The sequence below is a fragment of the Engystomops pustulosus genome, chromosome 4, assembly GCF_040894005.1.
Source record: "Engystomops pustulosus chromosome 4, aEngPut4.maternal, whole genome shotgun sequence".
Classification (NCBI taxonomy): domain Eukaryota; kingdom Metazoa; phylum Chordata; class Amphibia; order Anura; family Leptodactylidae; genus Engystomops; species Engystomops pustulosus.
Genome location: NC_092414.1, coordinates 180,407,208 through 180,430,396, shown reverse-complemented (window position 1 = coordinate 180,430,396; position 23,189 = coordinate 180,407,208). Strand labels below are relative to the sequence as shown.

Sequence of the window (23,189 nt, the reverse complement as noted above, 5' to 3'; positions counted from 1 at the left end):
AAGTGTGACGTGTTGCCGACAAATGCAAACTGCTTCGGGATGAATGATTTTTCCGTTCCCATACACGAGTTATGATAGATGTACTAAAATTGAGCAAAGGCGTGGGCAATAATGGAGAAAGAACATTCCTGATCATTTGTCTACTTGGTCTGCTGGAGATGTTTACAGTCTTCTGATGATCAGTTTTACTGCGGATCAGCTGAACTGTCTGTGATGTCACATCAAGCAGTCATGTTGGATTTTAGCAGCTCAACCTCATGAGCTTTCTCATCCCTCTTCATACAGGTAGTGAAAAATGGGAGTGATGTTGTGTGGTCTGAGGAGGCCACTCATTGGTCCATGTGGAGCTTCAGTCTCATTCAAGTAATGGGATTGAGCTACAATATGAGGTACATCCATTATACAGTGTGCAGTGCCTAGTATATGGAAATATTTACTAGGAATATGGAAAACCCGTAAGGGTCAGAGGCTGAAAAAAAGGAGAACACAACTTAGCCCACTCAGTCTCTGATTTCTCGGCAGAAGTTTTGGGAGGAAGGGGGTCACTGCTTTATCCAATGGGCAGCTTCTTCAGGCCAGGGAACAACACAGGAAATGAAGCCCCCTGGAGTCCACTCATTGGATGAAGTGAGTTCCCGTGAACCCATGGAAATTCCATCCAGTCCCAAGCATGGTAATTATATGTTCTATCTTTCTCCAACCCGGTCTGGGGGTTTCCCGATGTAACTGGGAGGATGCTAGGAGGTAGACCTACACTTAATTTATCATTCGTATGTGTTTATCAACAAACATAATGGCCCACATTTATTAAAGCACCTGCACCAGTTTTCTTTCTGACTTTGCACATTTGTGTCGCAGCTGCACTATAGCCGACGCAACACAAAATTCGGCACTGAAAGGGGCGTTCCGGTGCACAGCCGGACCATGCACCACATTTATCATGCAGCGTCTATCAGAATTGTGTTGTCGGAGCAGTGCAGGGGGCACCAAATTCATGAAGAATGGCTGCCACAAATCATGACTCTTTTGCGCCCTCTGCACACTACACAGGTAAACTGCTCATAGTGCAGTGTGCACTGTTTTTGATAAATTTGACTTCTAAAATCATAGAAATAGGATATATCTGACAACCCAAGGTAATTATTGGCAAAAAATAAGATTGTATTATTCTCCAATGCATAAAATTTTACAATGTATTGTTAGCCATCCCTCTCTTTCCCACTATCCTCTCTTCCTATACTTTGACTCTTCTATATACAATATAGTGTCTGTTCTGTGGTGAACACATCCAATCAATGAAACCCTGTTTTGGCTGACACGAAGGCCATCGTTTCCTTTGATTTTTGGCCATGCTTTGTTTTCTAGGGTGTCATATGTGACCCTATGAGACATTTTGTGCCTGAGAATTTGGAATTTCCCTGACCCACTCCACTTAATCAGCAAGCTTGTCTTTAATGCAGCAGAAGTTCTTCATCACAGACATTTGTAGCGTACAGTATTATCTGGATATACTGACATCAACCAAACTGTAGGGGATTGATCGCAGTGACCCATACCAGTAATAGCCAATGACAATCCATGGTGCTAGAAAAACCTGTAGTGGAGCCAGCAACGCAAACACCACTGCAACGTGCTTCAACAGGGGGCACATCAATTGGATCCAAGCTAATTGGACCACAGCCAAGTGTTCAGCCAATGTAAGTGAAATTCTGTAGAAAAAAAGAAAAAATAGTAGAGATTCAGCTCACCCTTCTGTGGTCAAGACATCAGGTGCCGGTGCGCGGATATGCTGAGCCGATTCAGTGCATCATGGACAAACAAACGATTGATCCAGCATCCAGGCTTGAAATAGGTGCTATAAAACTTCATTTTATTTATTTCAAGGTATAAAAAGGTTTAAAAAAAGGTACCATTATACAGACATCTGACGCGTTTCGAACTCTCAAGAGTTCTTAGTCATAGATAAGGACTACTGCATCTTTGGAGCTCAGCCACAGTGATCTTGGGGTTCTTCATGACCTCACTTACCAAAGTTTTTCTCACACAATTGATTAGTTTGGCTGGACGGCCATGTCAAGGAAGAATTGTAGTCTTAAACTTCTTCCATTTAAGGATTATAGAGACCACTGTGCTCTTAGGAACCTTGAGTGCTGCAGAAATTCTTTTGTAACCTTGGCAAGATCTGTTTCTTGCCACAATTTTGTCTCTGAGCTCCTTGGGCAGTTCCTTAAAGACCTCATGATTTACATGCACTGTGAGCTGTGAGATCTTATATAGACAGGTATGTGCCTTTCCTAATCAAGTCCAATCAGTAGAACCATCTCAAGGAGGATCAGAAGCAAATGGACAGCATGCAAGTTAAATATGAGTGTCACAGCAAAGGGGCTGAATACTTATGACCATGTGATATTTCAGTTTTTCTTGTTTAATAAATTAGCAAAAAAAATCTACATTTCTGTTTCTTTTACTGTCAAGATAGGGTGCAGAGTCTACATTAATGAGCAAAAAAATACTTTTTTGACCTTACCAATTGGCTGCAATAAAACAAAGAGTGAAAAATATAAAAGCGTCTGTATACAGTTCCCACTGTATTCACATCACATTAATTCTAAACATATGACTTCTTATATGATCAAATACTGGTGACTTATGGCACCGACTGGTGTTTTTTCCTTTAAGCCAGTTAACACTAGACAGGTGCTTGCCATGAGATCTGTTATACAGTGCTATATCTCCCATATGAGAGAAGAAAGTCAGTGCTGACGTCTGCTCTGCAGTGCCATGATCATGATTAATTCCCTCTGTTTATTGGATCTCTGAATGTATCTGCCTTTTAAGTGGAGCCAGAAATGAAGGAACAACTTTTTTTATTAGATACAGAAAAATGGGCTAAGCATATTTTGGCAGGATCGGAAAAGGGGGTCATCATTTAAATAGCTACAGAGAGCAGGACATGCCCCGTTCCATTTTTATTGGATTCAGCGAGTAAGATTATCTTAAGCCTCTTCATATTTCTGTCTCGGTAATAGGAGCCAAAAATATAAAGCCGGGGAGAAAAAGCAAGATCTATCTGAGATTCAGAGAACCTTATCGGATCAAGATCACTGGCTGAAGGGCAAGAAATACAAAGAGGAACAATCCGATATCTCACTGATCGACATTACATTAACACGCGGGGTTATATAATAACCTTGCTAATAACATGCAATGTAAGCTAATAACACACAAGATACATGCCATAGTGATCCTACCTCCATGTGTTCCTCATCTGAACCCATTCAAAGAGAATTCCTTAAATTCTTCCTCCCTTCTTATTGATTTGTACAGATATACATCACTTATATAAACATATTATGGTTCTCTAATGTGTACATCAACTTTTAACAAACTTTACAGAATTCAGTAGTCCAGTGTGTGTTTGTGCTTTGAGTAATACTGAGACCATCTCTGGCCATTATGTAATGTGTAATCTTCATTTTTTTAGCAGCTTTCCTCTCTGCAGCTTGTATCTATAGTCTGCAGACCGCTCTGTGTAGAACTAGCTGCTGTGACTCACTGTTCCCCCTCCAATCTCTATGTAATCTGTAGTCTGTGTCTATAGTCTGCAGACCTCTCTGTGTAGACCTAGCTGCTGTGACTCACTGCTCCCCCTCCCCTCTCTATGTAATCTGTAGTCTGTATCTATAGTCTACAGACCTCTCTGTGTAGACCTAGCTGCTGTGACTCACTGCTCCCCCTCCCCTCTCTATGTAAACTGCAGTCTGTATCTATAGTCTGTAGACTTGTGATGGGAATTACGGCTCGTCTTCGTGAGCTGGCTCATTAGGCTCCAATCACTAAGAAGACCTGGCTCTTTTGGCTCCTCAACCGCTACCTATTAAGTATATAATAGTGAGCCACAGGCCAGTCAATCACACCACTCCACTTTTCACGAGCAAGAGCCAGCTCTTAGAGGCAGCTGGTACGAGAACAACACATCACTACTGCAAACTTCTCTGTGTAGACCTTGCTGCTGTGACTCACTGCCCCCCTCCCCTCTCTATGTAATCTGCAGTCTGTATTTATAGTCTGCAGACTTCTTTGTGAAGACCTAGCTGCTGTGACTCACTGCTCCCCCTCCCCTCTCATGTAATCTGCAGTTTGTATCTACAGTCTGCAGACCTCTCTGTGAAGACCTAGCTGCTTTGACTCACTTCCCTCCCCTCTGTATAGATGTCTATGTAATCTTACATCTCAGTCAGCTTCTGTACTTCTCACTATCAACATTGAATTCAGCCAAAAAAATCATAGTAAGCATATAATGAGGGAGGGTGATGAGCAGGGTAGGTGGAGTAGGAAGAAGTTTTCTCATCTACTGAAAAATATATTACAATTATCACTATTGATTGATGCAAAAATGTTGACGGGTTGGGAAAAGTTTGTGTCTGTTTCAAGAGGTGATTTCATTAAAGGGGTTTTTCGAGAAAAGAAAAGAATGCATACTTGCCCCGCTCATGCTCTCTGTCCTCACGTTGCTACAGTCCTTTCGTTGTTTGGAGCCGCTTCCAGGGGTCATGGGACCTGCTGCAGCTAATGAGTGGCCTCCTTAAACCATTGGATGTCACTTCCATTTTCCAGGAGACTTAACTTCCTGTGATTTCCTCTGGCCAGTCATTGGCTCAAGCAGATCCTGTGAACCCCGAACTTTCAGCCTGGTGCAGTCCTAAAAACCATCAGCACTGGAGCGACGTAGCAACTGGAAGCTGGAGCAGAGTGAGTATACATAATTTTTTTCCTCCTGACCCCCTGAGGGTTTTCCACATTCATTCCTGGAAAAATCCTTTAAGACAACTCCTTTAAGTCAATAAACGGCCATATCTGTCATTTAATTTAGCATCATGTTATACATAGACCACCCTGGTCCATCACAGTTGGAGCTGTTGTTGCATAACTGCTTTCCATGATTTATAGAGACGGGTTTGGGTTCCTAAGGGGGCCTTCCCCTGATGACATGATACAATCAACACTGGCTACATAGTCACCAAAGTGCCTGGTGAAGTGCCAAGTACAACCAACACTGGCTACATATTCCCCAAAGTGCCAGGTGAAGTGCCAAGTACAACCAACACTGGCTACATATTCACCAAAGTGCCAGGTGAAGTGCCAAGTATGATTAACACTGGCTACATAGTCACCAAGGTAGTGGGTGAAGTGCCAAGTATGATCAACACTGGCTACATAGTCACCAAAGTGCCTGGTGAAGTGCCAAGTACAACCAACACTGGCTGCATATTCACCAAAGTGCCAGGTGAAGTGCCAAGTATGATTAACACTGGCTACATAGTCACCAAGGTGGCAGGTGAAGTGCCAAGTATGATTAACACTGGCTACATAGTCACCAAGGTGGCAGTCGAACTGCCAAGTACAACCAACACTGGCTACATAGTCACCAAGGTGCCAGGTGAAGTGCCAAGTCACCGAAACGGGATCTTTTTAGTCCCTCGTTTAGCTGTTTCCACCTGTTTTGCAGTTTTCTTTTATTGTGTTTAATAAAGATAATTTCCTGTCGCTACCTGGAGATTCTCAACCAGTTGCTGTTGACAGATGTGTTCTTCCTATTTTGTTTCTGTGTGTATGATTTTGATTATACAATAGTCAATGGAGTGAATTAGCTGCAGGCGTAATTAACTCAGACTTAACATCGTAACACCCACAACTGCTCATCTCATAACCACAAAAATGGATGATTTTATATTCATGTATTAACTAGACTTAAAGGGAATCAGATGCTATCCAACATCTGATGGTACCCGCATCATGTTATAATGCAGGACCGGATGGCTTTAGATAGATAGATAGATAGTTTTGTGGGAAAATACAGAATAATTCATATGAGTGATAATAATAATCCATACGAGTAGCCATCTCACTTCTATGTCCTGTCCAGTTTTGCTATTGACGTGGGCTTTCTGTGGGAGGGTCCTAGTGTGGGGACATTACAAAAACTGGTAGTTGTTAAGTCTGTGATGGTCTGCCTATCCCACCAAAATAATTAGTTTTGGTTCCTGTATTGTGTAATGTGTTTAGCCACCTTCTAACTTCATTATAAAGAATGACCCTTTAAAAAAATTCCATCATGATAAACCCGGGACATTTACTCGTAGATCCAGGCACAGTGACTGTGATAATCTTCTTATATTTGTTATCCATGGCCTTCTTCTTTCCAAAATCAACTTTTTAAATTATGCTAATGAGTCTGAGGGGTCACATGTATGTAATCTAGCATTGATGTTTTATAAGAGAGCTCATGGTCTGCTTGTATTCCTATTTGTAATCGTAACTGATACCGTGTTTGTACTTTTGTTACAAATTCAATAAAAATGTATAAAAAAAACCAAAAGAAATATCAGTCACAAGTATGAGGGCAAATCAGGTAGCGGAGTCACATAGAATTATACCAGACAAGAATACACACATATGTCCACAAGCCCCCCAACCCAACACACCCGACACCCAATATGAGGAGTCTCATCCCATATAGCACAAATGTAATCAAACTTTTGTGGGAAACATACCATACGATAGTGGGGTAAACATTTTTTTAAATTGTATTTTAATTACATTTTCAGCAAAACAATACAGGAAAAAACCCCACAGTGTATGACCATAGATAAACAATCATACACAAAGTAAGGTAATGTCAGTGTAAAGGAGGAACTTCAAACTTAGACATCTATGCTATACTTGATGAAAACGGGGATAAATTTTCCAAGTGCAAAATATTCATATTCTTATACCAAGGGGAAAAATACACAAAAAATCAAAAGAACAGGAAAAATTAAAGCTTGCGAAAAATAAAACTGACAAGACAGACGTAGACAAGACTGGGAGTACAGGAGAGATGGGGGAGAAATGAGGGTATAAATTGATTCTAAGCTTTTAAACACAGGGATCCTGGTCCTTCCAAGACATTGGGGCACATTTACTTACCCGGTCCTGTTGCAATCCCCGATCTGGACTGTCCGACGAGGATGAAGTCCGGCGCAATTCACCAAGGTTGGGTTGTCCAACAGCCACGCCCCCCGATTTGTGTCGTATGAAAGGCGGCGCCAAAATCGAATCCCGTGTGCCAAAAACCCCCGTTAAATGCGTCACAAAACGGAAAAAGTTGGGAAACCCAACGAAAATGCGGTGTGTGGACCTCTAGTAAATGTGCCCCAATATAACTAAATTTCTAGCACAGTAGAAAACTAAGTGAAAGAAACTGTTGTCATAGTGCCCATGGACTGAGCAGAAATACTGAATGACTTTGCTACTTTTGTTTCCATTAGAGACTTGAAGAACAACTTGATCAGCAAAATGGAACCTGGATCTTTTTTGGGACTGCCAGAGCTCAAGCGCCTGTAAGTTAAACAGGATTTATTAGCTTCTTGTTTTAAGAATAAAAATGGATCCTTGTTCCTCTGAGGAAGGTGGTGTCCACCTTTGGTATGTATATACCTGTGTATATATTGTGTATGTGTCCCTGTGATCTATTTATCATGTATATTTAGTTATATGACTATTGGGGGACTTTTTCTGTGTACTGTATATACTCGAGTCTAAGCCAATCCTAGTATAAGCCGAGATACCTAATTTTAACACAAAACATTGGGAAAACCTATTGAAACAAGCATAAACCTAGGGTGGGAAATGCATTGATCACAGCCTCCAGCCAGTATATAGCTGGTATATAGCTATCCTTTCTAGAATTCTCTCTTGTATTTGAAATCTCACATTTTTTCTTATTATAAAAATCCTCAGTTTTATAGTAGTTCTATAGAAATATTTTTGTGTCAAATACCGTATATACTCGGCTTATACTCGAGTCAAGAAAAAACCCCAAAAGTGTACTCACCTTCCGACGTCCCTCCGGCAGGTCCTCTTCCATACATCGCGGCCCCGGCATCGGCTCCGTGTCCCCGCCAGGTGCGTTGCAGGCATCGTGACGTCAGCCGCACACTGACATTCTAATGTGTACGCCGGCATCGGCACACACTATGATGTCAGGCGGCTGGCAGGCTATATGCTACAGGCGGCTGGCAGGCTATATACTACAGGTGGCTGGCAGGCTATATACTACAGGTGGCTGGCAGGCTATATACTACAGGTGGCTGGCAGGCTATATACTACAGGCGGCTGGCAGGCTATATACTACAGGTGGCTGGCAGGCTATATACTACAGGTGGCTGGCAGGCTATATACTACAGGCGGCTGGCAGGCTATATACTACAGGGGGCTGGTAGGCTATATATTACAGGGGGCTGGCTGGCTATATACTACAGGGGGCTGGCTGTATACTACAGGGGGCTGGCTGGCTATATACTACAGGAGGCTGGCAGGCTATATACTACAGGAGGCTGGCAGGCTATATACTCCAGGGGGCTGGCAGGCTATATACTCCAGGGGGCTGGCAGGCTATATACTCCAGGGGGCTGGCAGGCTATATACTCCAGGGGGCTGGCTGGCTATATACTACAGGGGGCTGGCAAGCTATATACTACAGGGGGCTGGCTGGCTATATACTATAGGAGGCTTGTTGGCTATATACTGGGGCTGTAACCAATGCATTTCCCACCCTCGGTTGATACTCAGTCAATATGTTTTCCCAGTTTTTTCTGTTAAAATTAGGGGTCTCGGCTTATACTTGGATCGGCTTATAATCGAGTATATATGGTAGATCTATCTAAATAGATCTATAGAAATGAGATAAAGACAGTTAAATACATGATAGAAATGTGAGCGGCAGATAAATTGTAATCTGAATGATGCGATACTTATCTTTCATATGATACCAATAGCATGTTTCTAGGTTCTATGGAACCACAGATAGGGCTGGGGGAGGTCACATAAAAAAGGGGGTAACATAAAAAAAGGAATTCTAAAAAGAAACTTAGAGCTGTTGCACTTCATATAGACAATTGGTACACTCTAAAGGTATATGTTAAAATGTATCAGTCCAAGAAATAATATGCATGTTTAAAGTTGTAGAATGCAATGTTGTGCGCATCTTGCAACTCGCATGCAACCTGTATGTAATTTTTCATGTACAACTAAAGGGAAATTAGTGGTGGATTCTACATCTCAAGTAATACCAATTTTATTAGAGTTTTATTCATAATATTCTGATTTCACTTTACGTGTGACAGGACGCGTCCATGTAGTAAAATGTGTTTCTTTTTTTGTTGTTTTACAGGGACATTTCGAATAACAGAATCGGTTGTGTCCTTCCTGCTACGTTTCAGGGACTGAACGGTCTGTCTCGCTTGTAAGTAAAGATGGCTTCCTAGAATTGGAATATGCAATATGGCTTAATCTAAACCCTATCATATGTACAGTGCAATACTTTCTAATGTACTGAGATTATTATTATTTATACACTTTCTTTCTCTATAAGATGCTTTATAAGTTAGTCCTCTATGGGGAGCATGGCCGGCATTTGGGTTTGGCAAACTGGGCATTTGCCCAGGGCCCCTTGTCCTAAAGGGGCCCCCTGCATGTGGACTTTTGTGTGCAGATAATGTATTGCTCTTTGAATACTCTATTGGTTGAATGCCCGGGTGAAGATGCTCCCGTCTTATATATCTATCATCTCCTGTCTATATATCTATCATCTATAGTTATTTATCTCCTATAATTTGTCCATTTCCTATCTATATATCTGTCTATCTAACCATTTATCTAACCTTTGTCTATTTATCTGTATATTTTCTATCTACCTATATCCTATTTATTATCTATCAACCAATCGATCTTCTATCTCTCTTCTAGTGTATCTATCTATCTATCTATCTATCTATATACAATAAACATACTAAAATATGATTTTTACTTTGTAGTTATCACACCAAATGGTTAATTGTCCTCTCCGTCTCCATTCATTGGACCGGTGATACCATTAGGAGTAGATCCGTCAAATTTTTCAGATTTTTGCTCTGTGTCCAGGCCAGCTGCCATCTAATTTTAATGATGGTAGCAGAAAAAAATGGAGTCATGTCTTTAGTTAACATCAAATCTAGGAACTGTGCAGGTTAAAAATAAGAAATAATAACTTTGGCTTAGGATTCATGCTGAGCTTAGAATAAACCCGCTTATTTGAGTAACCACAAGGCAGGGAGACAAGTACCCGATCCTTAAAATATCCCGACATTAAAATGCCAGCACTCTCCTGACACTTAGATGGCCATAAAAGATTCGGATTCAGCATTCCCTGGATTCAGCTCTATTTTGGGACAATAAAATCAACGTCCCTCTTGTCTCCTCTTAGGTCTTCTTGCGCTATTTGTGGACACTCAGGATTGGCTGTGTGTTTTGCGGACGCAGTCACATGACTATGCTGCTGCCATAACTGGAGGTGTGGCTGTCGCCTCAGGCTCAATTGCAGATTTTCATGCCAAAGTTTTGGGAAATTTTCCCTCATTACCTGTGGGTTTCTATGACCTTGTGCTGTTGAGCCTCTTTCCAATGCCTGGTGATGATGAGTTTGGTAGCCATTAAACTGTGGGTGATGACGGTTCTACTGGATAATGGGAGTTTCTCCACACCCTTCATAAGCAGAGCTGTAGCTGGGGAAGATATTCTATTTTTTAAATACATTTCAGAGGATCTCAAACTTTTCTCTTCATAGGGGATGGATTATTGGGCAGGTCCATAATGTGTGTAATAATGTTCCTCTACCTCCACAGTTTCTCCAGGATAGTGGTGAAGCTGTAGGAAATATCTTACTTAAATGTGAAGGGGTAAAATATTATCTTGTACAAGTTTTGGCCACGGTCTCTTGGTGAGAGGTGCATCTAAGTAGGGAGTTTGCCATTTCGATAGCTTTAACCCATTGGTTTTCTGAGAAAGATGTATTGAGGTTGAGTTTTCACTTAAAAAGGACCTGTCACCCAAATTTTTGGCACTAGGAGCTGCTTACTAAAGTAAGTAGCTCCTAGTGCTTGAACAAACGCTGCAGTGTTAGAGTGATAGCGTTACTGGAAACCTCCGGTAACGCTATCTAACACTGCGGCGGGGTACAGTGTAATTGTCGGACAGCTCGCAAAGCTGTCCGGTGTACTCATGAGGGGGCGGGGTTGGGGCGTGGCTAGGGGAGGTGACTGCCGCCTGGCGCGCGGCAGTCACTGCTGGTCTATGGAGCGAGCGGGGTGGTCCGGAGAAGAGGCAGCGTCTCGGACCGCCAGCTCATGAATACATCAGACCGCTTTGTGAGCGGTCGGATGATTACACTGTACCCCGCCGCAGTGCTAGATAGCGTTACCAGAGGTTTCCGGTAACGCTATCACTCTAACACTGCAGAGTTTGTTCAAGCACTAGCAGCTGCTTTCTTTAGTAAGCAGCTCCTAGTGCCGAAAATTTGGTTGACAGGTCCTCTTTAAATAAATAGGGCAGCACAGTGGCTAAGTGGTTAGCACTACAGCCTTGCAGCGCTGGGGACTTGGGTTCAAGTTCCAGGGTCAACATCTGCAAAGAGTTTGTATGTTCTATCCTTGTTTGCGTGGGTTTCCTCTGGGTCCTCCGGTTTCCTCCCACACTCCAAAAACATACTGCTAGGTTGATTAGATTGTGAGCCCCGTTGGGGACAGGGACTGATGCCTTATTCCAAAAGGAGACTGTAGTTTGTGAAGAACCACAGTATTTATAATTGGGAGAGTGGTTGTGGTGGCTTGATGTGCCCTTTAGGATGGTGAACGGAAAGAACATGTGGCCATAACATTTAAAGCAGTTGTGGACTGGCATCACGTATTCGCTAAACTGAGTGTTTAACAATCGGTTATGGCAGTCTGGTTAGATTCCGATCCTGCGCTGACAACATCTGGATAGCACAATAAACATAAGATAATTGGCTGGTCTTGCCAAAAACTGTGGTTTCAGAAGACCTTTCTCCTAGACTACATGCATACAAACATATTTTAGGGATGTGTACTAGTCATTGCTTCAACAGCTAGTACATGGTCCCATGTATTTCAGTCGGATCATCCACACATGGGCGTGATAGGAGTAGGAACTGCTTGGGCACTCGGCTTACACCTGGCAATCCTTTCACCAACGTTGGTGTGGATCTTTGACACACAATGGATCTTTGCACAAATGTGTGTGCAGGTAGCCTCACATCTTTTCTGCTGGTAGTCTTTTTCCATCAAACAGACTATCACTTTAAAGTCAGTCAACCTTAATAATAATAATAATAATTATTCCTTTATTTATATAGCTTTGCACAGAGCTTGCCAAATCAGTCTCTGTCTCCATGGGGCTCACAATCTAATCAACCTACCAGTAAGTTTTTGGAGTGTGGGAGGAAACCAGAGGACCCGGAGAAACCCACGTAAACACCTTGATTTATTAATTATGGTCATACTGTGCCTATAGTTACATTCAGTGCTGATTGCAAACAAAAAAGTTGATATATTAATATTCTACTACTTGTAGGTTTTTGTCTGGAAATATCTTCTCCACTCTCAGTCCAGGGGTTTTTGATGAGCTCCCTTCTCTAAAACTTGTGTGAGTATTCCTATAGTCTCCAGTTGTATTGTTATTCAGCCAAACAGATTCTGATGGATACTTGTCTCCATGTAGGGACTTTTCCACCGATTTCCTGACTTGTGACTGTCACCTGCAATGGATAACTACATGGGCCAAAAATGGTTCCGCTAAGATCTCCGACAGAACGGTGTGTTCTTATCCTAGTGCACTAAAAGATCGACCATTGCGGAACCTGAAGGAAAGCCAACTAACTTGTGGTAAGAATTCATTACTCCATATGTAGGGCTTGTATCCAGTGGGGCGATAAAAAAAAAACAAGCAGATGATATATCACTGCGTTTTGATCATAGGGGGGACTCCAGAACTTCACACACACCAGCTCATCCCGTCCTTGAGGCAAGTTGTGTTCCAAGGTGACCGAATACCCATTCAGTGTACAGCAAGCTATTTGGGCAATACAAGTCAAATCATCTGGTATCACAATGGGAAGCAGGTGGAAGAGGATGAAGAACAAGGGATTATCCTGGAGGAGACAATTATCCATGACTGCACCTTCATCACAAGGTACTTTGTGGGCTCAGTTTTATGGTAATCTTGGAGTCTATCACCTCACATATAGACACACAACTAAAAACAGCATTGTAACATGTGAACCTGTGGTGGTGCTCACCAACCAAATATGGGGAGAAAGATGGGTGCTATGAAAATAACCCTGGTATCATAGGGTAAAATAAGATATACAATAAAAAAAGGTTTATCATGCAACACCAAAAATCCCCTAGAAGCGATATTCCAATATTTATACAGGCAGTCCCCGGGTTACGTACAGGATAGGTTCTGTAGGTTTGTTCTTAAGTTGAATTTGTATGTAAGTCGGAACTGTATATTTTATAATTGTAGCCCCAGCCAAAAAATTTTTTGGTTTCTGTGACAATTGGATTTAAAAAATGTTGGATTGTCATAAGAACCACGATTATCAATAAAGCTTCATTACAGACACCTGTGATAACTGTTATAGCTGATCATTGTAGCCTAAGGCTAAAGTACAGTAAATTACCAACATCCAGAGGTCCGTTTGTAACTAGGGGTCGTATGTAAGTCGGGTGTTCTTAAGTAGGGGACCACCTGTATTTATTAAAAAATAATAAAAGATAAAAATACGGTCGGTTCGACTTGCGGGCCCCACACAATATTATAATAACATGCAATACATCGAAATCTAAAATATACAATAATATTTGTATAAAATCTTATATTCAGTATGAATATTTGCATAACTCCAAATATGTAACCATATCCAAAGCATTGTAGTTATACTGTATATGAATATAAGATTTTTGAATTGACACAATTATTATTGTATATTTTAGACTGTGGATGTATTGCATGTTATTATAATAGTGTGTAGGACCTGCAAGTAGGTTTGACTGTAATTTATTTATTTATTTATTTATTTTTTAATAAATATCTATATTGGAATTATGCTTGTAGGAAAAACAACATTGCTGTTTTCATTATGCATTATGTGGCCGTACCTTCTGGTGCATGTGTCATTTTCTTTCGGCCTTTTCCATGGGTTCCCTAGTCCTCGCAATCATTCTTAGAAAGAAGACATTTAAAAAGAAGCCTGGTGCAGCAAAAATTACAGACACAATCCTTCTGCACCCAATCTAATCTAAATAACAGCAGTGCCACAAAATATAGAGCAGGTCCTATTCCTGCTACGATTTGTGCTCAGCTCTCGCATCTCCATCCTGCCTGAAACAGGCCGCAAACTTCACCCTGTGCATGTAGTCTGGGGCTGTGTTCACACTTGGCGTTTAGTAATGCAAGGCAAACTCCTGTGGATAGTGGACAACCCGATTCATATGATAGTTTACATGCAAAAGAGCTGGTGCTTGTTACCGCTCAGATTTGTTTCTATGGAAGGGCCCACTGGGGTTTGCCTTCTGTTTCTAAACGTAAGACAAACCCCCATGTGAAAGCAGCCAAAGCGGACATTCCAAAGTTTCATATACACTTGTGATGACACTGAAATTCGAAGACCACCAAAGAGCGTATCCCTGTGTCATGTACAGCCCCTTCGGTCTTGCCTATAGTTTCTATCTGTATGTGACATATGAAATGCACGCATGATCCATGCATGATGAGGCAGTACAGCTGTGGAGCATGCTCGGCTCAGGGAGAGCAGGAATGTCTTGTTTACATTCAGTGTCTGAGGTTAAATTTAGCAAAAAGCTCTGGTATTACGGCCCTGCATCCTGCTGACTCCGGCCCCGATAAACTGTTTATTCCTCGTTGGCAAATCAGCCGTTTCCTCCCAGCGTGGAGGCACATCCTGTGCGTTCAGGGACTCCTATCGGATGTCCAATTCCCCTGCCAAGGTGCACCAAGAAACCGCGCAATTGACGGCATATCAGAGTCACTCGGCCCACCTAGTCTGTGCATGTTTAATTGTTACAGCCCCGGCAAAATAACACTTAGAAATAAACACATTATACACACATTCTTGTGCCACATCCAACCCCGAGGACTGCGGTGTGATGCGTAAACTATTATTACCTATTACACTTCCTATAGGAGACACAACTCCAAAATATCTGTACGCAATTCATTTCATTTAGAAAAAAAAACACTTTCTATTTGGAAAAAAGTTATTTATTGGTTGTGTATGGGCCAAAAAGATTACCATCTATGTGAGGTTTTAAAGGGAACCTGTACCAGTCACTAGAATACTAGCCCTCTCAGGTAGGATGTGAAATATCCTTTATAAATTGCTTGTTTTATCTTAAAACTTACCATTTTCCCTATTTAAAAAAATCACCTCTAATGTCAGATGCAAATGAGTAGAGAGGAGTCACTTTTTGCCTGAGATGAGTTAAGTTTAGTGGGTGAAGGGGGAGTGATGCTTCAGATTTCACTATCTTGGGCTGTCCTTTTTTTTTCCTGGATTTTATATTAGTGACTTATACTCAGACAATTAATATATGATTTATGAAATTGCTAAAACTTGTCCAACACTGTTCAAGCTCAGCATAACGCGGAGCACTGGGAAGCAGTGGCCTTCATGCTTTGTGTTATGCCAGCCCCAAACAGCCCATGGATGTTGGCTCCTCCACTTTTCTATAATAGGTCATCGATATCCAATTTTGGAACAACCTATTCGATCTTTAAACAAGTTCCTATTACCTGGCTGAGTAGCTATGAGCTACAAAGATTTGTCTACCACTTATATTATATTATACATTTATATTACAGGTTTTAGCTGATAGCTAAACCAGGGCATTATGGGTACAACATAATGGATAAGATATCATACATGGGAATCTAGGTAAATCATGGCAAAAATATTATTTATCCAATTAAACTTTATTTTTCCTGAGGAAATTGTTTTGTATATTACAACTCTGGCATAGGTAACATAAACATATTAAATAACAGCACAAGGAGATAAGATTGATCATATTCACATTCAACTTCATCACTTTTACATATTGTAACAAACATCAATGGGGGATTATTTTGTGTCATGTGTAGAGATGAGCGAGTATACTCATCCGAGTATACTGCTCGGTCGAGTATTAGCATACTGGGACCGGCTCGTTACTCGGACGAGTATCTCGCCGGCTAGAGATCGTGCATTAAATTAAGTGAAGAACAGTATTTTTATTACATAATAAAATATCCCAGATGTTTACTGATGTTTTGCTTGTAAGAACACATTGAAATAACACTATTCTTCACTTTCCAGGTGTTCGCACGTGTCTCCCGCTAAGTTAGGAGATGTTCGGAACATCTGGAATGTGAAGAATAGTGTTCTTTCAATGTGTCCTGCACTTAAATGGTCCTGTGTTCACTGTTTTTAATGTTTTAATTCTATTCTTCACTTTGCAGCTGTGCGCGCGTATCTCCGAACCTATCGGGAGACACGCGCGCACACCTGCAATGTGAAGAATAGAATTAAAACATTAAAAACAGTGAAAACAGGACCATTTAAGTGCAGGACACATTGAAAGAACACTATTCTTCACTTTCCAGGTGTTCGCACGTGTCTCCCGCTAAGTTAGGAGATGTTCGGAACATCTGGAATGTGAAGAATAGTGTTCTTTCAATGTGTCCTGCACTTAAATGGTCCTGTGTTCACTGTTTTTAATGTTTTAATTCTATTCTTCACTTTGCAGCTGTGCGCGCGTATCTCCGAACCTATCGGGAGACACGCGCGCACACCTGCAATGTGAAGAATAGAATTAAAACATTAAAAACAGTGAAAACAGGACCATTTAAGTGCAGGACACATTGAAAGAACACTATTCTTCACTTTCCAGGTGTTCGCACGTGTCTCCCGCTAAGTTAGGAGATGTTCGGAACATCTGGAATGTGAAGAATAGTGTTCTTTCAATGTGTCCTGCACTTAAATGGTCCTGTGTTCACTGTTTTTAATGTTTTAATTCTATTCTTCACTTTGCAGCTGTGCGCGCGTATCTCCGAACCTATCGGGAGACACGCGCGCACACCTGCAATGTGAAGAATAGAATTAAAACATTAAAAACAGTGAAAACAGGACCATTTAAGTGCAGGACACATTGAAAGAACACTATTCTTCACATAGCTGATGTGCGCGCATATCTCCGACATTATCGGAAGACACGCGCTAACATCTGCAAAGTGAAGAATAGAATTAAAACATTAAAAACTGTGAATACAGGACCATTTAAGTGCAGAACACATTGAAAGAACAATATTCTTCACATTCCAGATGTTCCGAACATTTCCTAACTTAGCGGGAGACACGCGCGAACTCCTGGGAAGTGAAGAATAGTGTTATTTCAATGTGTTCTTACAAGTAAAACATCAGTAAACATCTGGGATATTTTATTATGCACTGTTCTTTTAATGTTCTCTTTTACTAAAAAAAATGCTCGGGTCTCCCATTGACTTTAATGGGGTTCGTTATTCGATACGAGCACCCGAGCATCGGGAAAAGCTCGTATCGAATAACGAGCACCCGAGCATTTTAGTGCTCGCTCATCTCTAGTCATGTGATGTCACACAGGTGCACGCTCGCTATAACATACAGCTCTGATTACTCTCTATAATATAACAAGCCGTACACCTGTGTGACATCACATGACCATGGACCGGTGTTTATCCACAGGAAGTAAACAATGAAGCTTCCTGTTGAATGACAGCAAGCAGAAGTTTGGAAAAACATGAGGAATTGATACAGAAAGTACATTGGAAATTTGTATAACCTTTCATGACACAAACAAAATACAATTATTTGATAGAATTTGCTAAAATCAGACAACACCTTTACCAGGGACCTGGGTTGACCTGGGTTGTAGAAGCCCATTACAGCTGCATTGCAAATCTGCCTTTCTGCATTTGCATTACAATATAATTGTGTGTTCACAGGGGTTTGGCTTTGATTTGGATGCATTTTAAAAAACAACATGTGACTTGTCTGTGCTACTCACTCCTCAGCTCTTGGCCCCCACCCTTGTGCTCCTGTAGAGTTGTACAGCAGCACAAGGGGGGGGGGGCTGAGAGCTGAGCAGTCTGCAGCACAGAAAGGTCACATGTTGTTTTTTTGAAATGCATCCAAACAAAAACCCAACCCCTGGGACTACACAGAGGATTCTGTCAGGAAGCCAGGTAAGTTATAACACACAATTATATTGTAAGGCAAATGCTTAGAGAAAGCAGCTGTAATGGGCTTCTACAACCTGTCTTTATTGAAAATGAGGTCCCTGGTGACAGGTTCCCTTTAAAGATTCTCTGATCCCGGTACTCTGTGCTCTTCAATTAATTTTGTTCATCATGTTCTTATAGTTTCCCTTATGTCGGCTCTCCAATAAAACATAGCAAAGAAAATTATTATGCTGGCGACTGTAGTCTCATAGAACATTTTGAGGATTTTATCACAGATGTGGATCTATTTTACTTTCCTGAGGAATTACTTGACCTTTTTGTATACAATGGTCCACATTTATTAAAGTGTTTGCACCAGTTTTCTGTCTGGCTTTACACTAAAAAGAACATGCAAACTGCATGCACATGTATTTATCAAGTGTTTGCGCCAGTATTGTGTCGCGGCTTCACGTTGTCCAGAGTTGGACCGTGCACCACATTTATTACTGAGACTCGACAGAATTGTGTTGCACGCTCCAAGATAAAGGTGCACCAAAAATGGTGCACAAATATGGTACAGAATATCTTCATTGCCTCCACACCGCATTCACTGGTTACTTTTGGATATCCATCCTGAAGCTATCCAGTTATATAATATAATGTCCTCCACAGACCAGAAACCTTACATCAACTATTTGTCCTGAAAAGCCAATGGTTTTCGATACCACCACATATCCCGAAGTAGAAAGATATAACAAACTGTAACTGCCCCATTTATTTGGTACCAAGTTTATTTATCTTTTGGCTATGTAGACGAGGGGAGAGCGCCCCCATGTGGTGAATTGAATAATACCAACACAGTATAACGGAATTATATATGTTTATGGGATACAGAATACTATGTGGAATATGAAGGCAGGCTGAATTTTGGAGGGTTTCATCACATTATGTTAGTGCAAAAATCGATTAAAAATGCATTTATTCATTGAAAAGTCATTAAAAATTAAAAAATGTAGAGACATGGACACAAAAGAAAGCACAGGGCAGAAAACGCAATGGATGACGCTTTTGGACTTATAAAATCTTAATCCTTACTGGTGATCGGATTCCAGGCACTCAGCCACCATTCACACCTTATAAGTAGACCTGTATTTGGTGAACTGATTTCTCCTACTATTTTTCAGTTTTTGCAATGAATTCTGTAGTTCTCTGTATCCATTGAGGAATGTAACTTGTCCCGTAGTCATAAGAGCCGATGTGCTGCTGCTTTCTGTAAACTATACAACCATTTCATTTAGTAATCTCATATTTCCTCCGTTATTCATACACGTCATATAGTCGCTTGGCCGGTGACTGTGTGATACATTCTTACTTTATCCGCTTCCACTCTGCTTTCCAACAAAGCTTTTTCTCTCTCCCATTGTGACACAATCCTGGTGCTCAGACAAAACGTATACATCATATGAAGTTTATGTGCGGCAGACAATGCGGGAGCCACTGCCAAGGTCTCCAGACTACTGCACTGAATCATTGCACCAGTTCACTTCGGTTCACGTGCGCTCAATGTTTCATTCAGGACAGATACATACAGTCCATCACGTGCTGGAGGACCTCAGGAGGTCTTAGACACTTATAGACAAACAGACTTTTCCATTCAGCACAACAAGAGCATAAGCTGCATAAGAAAACCCAATTCAAAAGAATGGAACTGATGTATAGTTACAGAAAATTCTGCAACATAACAATTGTACTTAAAATTTGTTCTGGGGGTTGTATTTCTGGGGGATGCTTTAACCCCTTCGTGACCAAGGGTCATTGCTGCCTGAATGTCCAGGTCAATGTTTGCAGTTCTGTTCTACCTTTAAATGACATTGGGGCACATTTAGTAAGGGCTTTGTACCACACTTTTGTGGGACGGTGCACGTTCTTCATGGCAAAAACGGCTTTTACAGGTATTTAAGAAGCATCTGCAGTGAGATTGTGTTGCACGTAACCCTTTTGTGGTGCAGCTGCGCTGTCCTCCATGCGGGACGAATTATGGGGCGTGCCGTCGGACAGTCCGACCGATTCAGACCGAGCACAATATTTACTTTCAAATTCTGTCACACACTCTATATTAAAGGTGCACCACAAAAAAGATGGTGAACTCTGTCGGACCAGTGCAGGGAAGTGACACATTCATGATTTCAGGCGCACGATCTTAGCGAATCGCCGCATGCAGCATTATAGATGGACAATGCACTTTATGTGAATTGTCCAAATTTGTAAGTAAATGTAACCCAATATCTTTGAAACCCCATTACATATCATAACAATTTTACTTTGTTTTTTTCATGATATCTGAGACTTTAACTTGATTTTTCCTATGTATAAACCTTTACCGAAATATGTAATAAATATGTGTAGAGTCAATACTCACCATTTTCTAGGTTCTGAGGCAGAGGGTGCATGTACTTTTGCAAAGTGTCTTTTGTCAGCTCCTTTAGCATTCTGCCTCCAGCTGGGGCTCACTTGAAAAGGTTATACCTCCTGAACCATCGCACCTGGAAACACAAGTCTGATGTTTTATTAAAGAGGAAAACCTTTAATATAATATCAGTCTTGAAAGAGAACCGGAGATATCCACCATTAAATTTACAGTCTGGAATTAAGATCTGTATTTAAAAATCACATTTTTACCAAAACTTCAAAATTGAATATCTCCGGTTCTGTTTCACCTAGCAACACAGATGCAATGTTAAAGGGGAGATTCTCTTCTTTAATAGGACAGAAGTATGTTTCTAGGTGCCACAGTTCAAGAGATATGACCTTTTAAAATTGGTCACCTATCCTTATCTCAATCATACTGTGGCAGTCTAAGATGCACAGCACCACACGTTGTATTGTGCCTGTTCTTAGTATTGCAGCTCTGTCCTCAGAAAATCTTGGTATTGTCCTATACAGTAGTGATATAGGAATAGGGGACTATATAGACTTGTTGGGAGATTTATCGGAAGTGTCTGAGAGCAGAACTGTTTTAGTTGCCCATGGAAACCAATCAGAGCTCAGCTTTCATTTTATAAACAGCTGTGGGAGAATGACAGCTGAGCTCTGGTTGGTTGCCGTAGGCAATTAGTTCTGCTCTCAGACACTACTGATAATTCTCCCCTTATATTAAATCCTACCCAAATCACAAACACAGGTCTCATTTGTTGTGGTGGTCAAAAAGTCACCTACATACCAAAAATAATAAAATTGAAAAGATTGGTTCACATCTTTTGGGTGACTGTAGCAGTGACTGAACAGGAGTCTTGGAGGGAATTATGAGAGGGAAGTAGGGTTGGGAAGGTCAAGGGTTTTTATTTCCTGAACATAATATCTCATAAAACATATGTCAGCACTTGTAGATAAGTTGATTTATGTATAAGGCGACTTAACAATGGTGAAATCAGTCATTTTAATAGTGGCAAAAACAATGCAGACTTTCAAGGGTTAACTCAGGACACTGCACAGATTTATAGCATATTTACTCCCTAGATTAAGAATCAAATAAAATATCCCCCCCCCTTACCATTTTACCATTCTACCATTCTCTTATTAACTAATGAGGATAGCGTTAAAGGGATTGTCCACTTTCAGTACATAATTCATATTGTTTGTGTAATGAAAATGTATATAATTTTTCAATATGCTTTCTATATCAATTCCTCAGTGTTTTAGATCTCCACTTGCTGTCCTTCTATAAGAAGCTTCTTTGTTTGCCTTCTGTGGATACAAACCAGTCCCAGGTCATGTGACATCACATGACCAGGGATACCGTATATACTCGAGTATAAGCCGACCCGAATATAAGCCGAGGTACCCACTTTTACCACAAAAAACTGGGAAAAAATATTGACGCGAGTATAAGCCGAGGGTTGGAAATGCTACAGCTACTGGTGTCTGGTGGAGGTGTTTTATGGCAACAGCAGTGGTCTCATGTCCTACTTCTGCATCACTCTGCATAATAAATATATTCCCCTTTCTCATCTAATAGATCAGCTTTCCTAGACTGTCACAGACAGAATATATATATGCCGGTTGCCGCGTGTCTGACAGGGGCTGCCGCACACACATACTATCGGGCAGCCCCTGTCTGATCTTTGTGTAGTCATAAGGGTGTTTGGGCAGCAAAGACTGACTCGTGTATAAGCCGAGTCGGGATTTTTCAGCTCAAAAATTGAGCTGAAAATCTCGGCTTATACACGAGTATATACGGTATAATGAGCCGAGCACCTGCGTGGCGTCACATGATATAATGAGCTGTGCACCTGTGTGACATCACATGACCAGGGGTATCTGCCAGGAAATAATTGCTCAATCCACTCACCCCTCCAATCCCCTTCCCTCCCATACCTTATCTTGTTCACTCTCTTCCTTTGAGCCAGTCACAGAGGAAGAAGTGTCTAGGCTCCTTTCCTCTGCTCGCCCCACTACCTGCATCAGTGACCCCATCCCCTCACATCTGGTACAGTCTCTCTCCCCAGCAGTCACTTCTCACCTCACCAAAATTTTCAATCTCTCTCTCTCTTCTGGTGTCGTCCCCTCTTCTTTCAAGCATGCTATTGTTAACCCTTTACTAAAGAAACCTTCACTGGACCCATCCAATGCTACTAACTACCGACCAGTTTCTAACCTCCCTTTCATCTCCAAACTCCTGGAACGCCTGGTCTATTCTCGACTAACCCGCTATCTCTCAGCTAACTCCCTCCTTGACCCCCTGCAATCTGGTTTCCGCTCTATGTATTCCACTGAAACTGCTCTTTCTAAAGTCTCCAATGATCTCCTCACTGCAAAATCCAAAGGTGACTCTTCTCTCCTCATTCTCCTGGATCTATCGGCAGCGTTCGATACTGTGGACCACCAGCTCCTCCTCAGGCTGCTTCACTCCATTGGCCTGAAGGACACTGCACTTTCTTGGTTTTCTTCCTATCTCTCTGACCGCACTTTCAGCGTCTCCTTTTCTGGATCTTTCTCTTCTCATCTTCCTCTCGGTGTCAGGGTTCCTCAGGGCTCAGTCCTAGGTTCTCTTCTCTTCT

At 41.4% G+C, this 23,189-nt stretch overlaps 1 protein-coding gene across 1 annotated transcript in view; it reads left to right on the top strand.

Annotated features, from left to right (window-relative positions):
• The window catches only part of ADGRA2 (adhesion G protein-coupled receptor A2), a 140,456-nt gene that overhangs the window by 86,587 nt on the left and 30,680 nt on the right, over window positions 1-23,189 (top strand). The window contains exons 3-7 of the mRNA XM_072148805.1: window positions 7,311-7,382; window positions 9,215-9,286; window positions 12,448-12,519; window positions 12,595-12,758; window positions 12,852-13,065. Of these exons, the coding sequence (XP_072004906.1) occupies window positions 7,311-7,382; window positions 9,215-9,286; window positions 12,448-12,519; window positions 12,595-12,758; window positions 12,852-13,065 (594 nt within the window). The remainder of the gene's footprint in view (window positions 1-7,310; window positions 7,383-9,214; window positions 9,287-12,447; window positions 12,520-12,594; window positions 12,759-12,851; window positions 13,066-23,189) is intronic.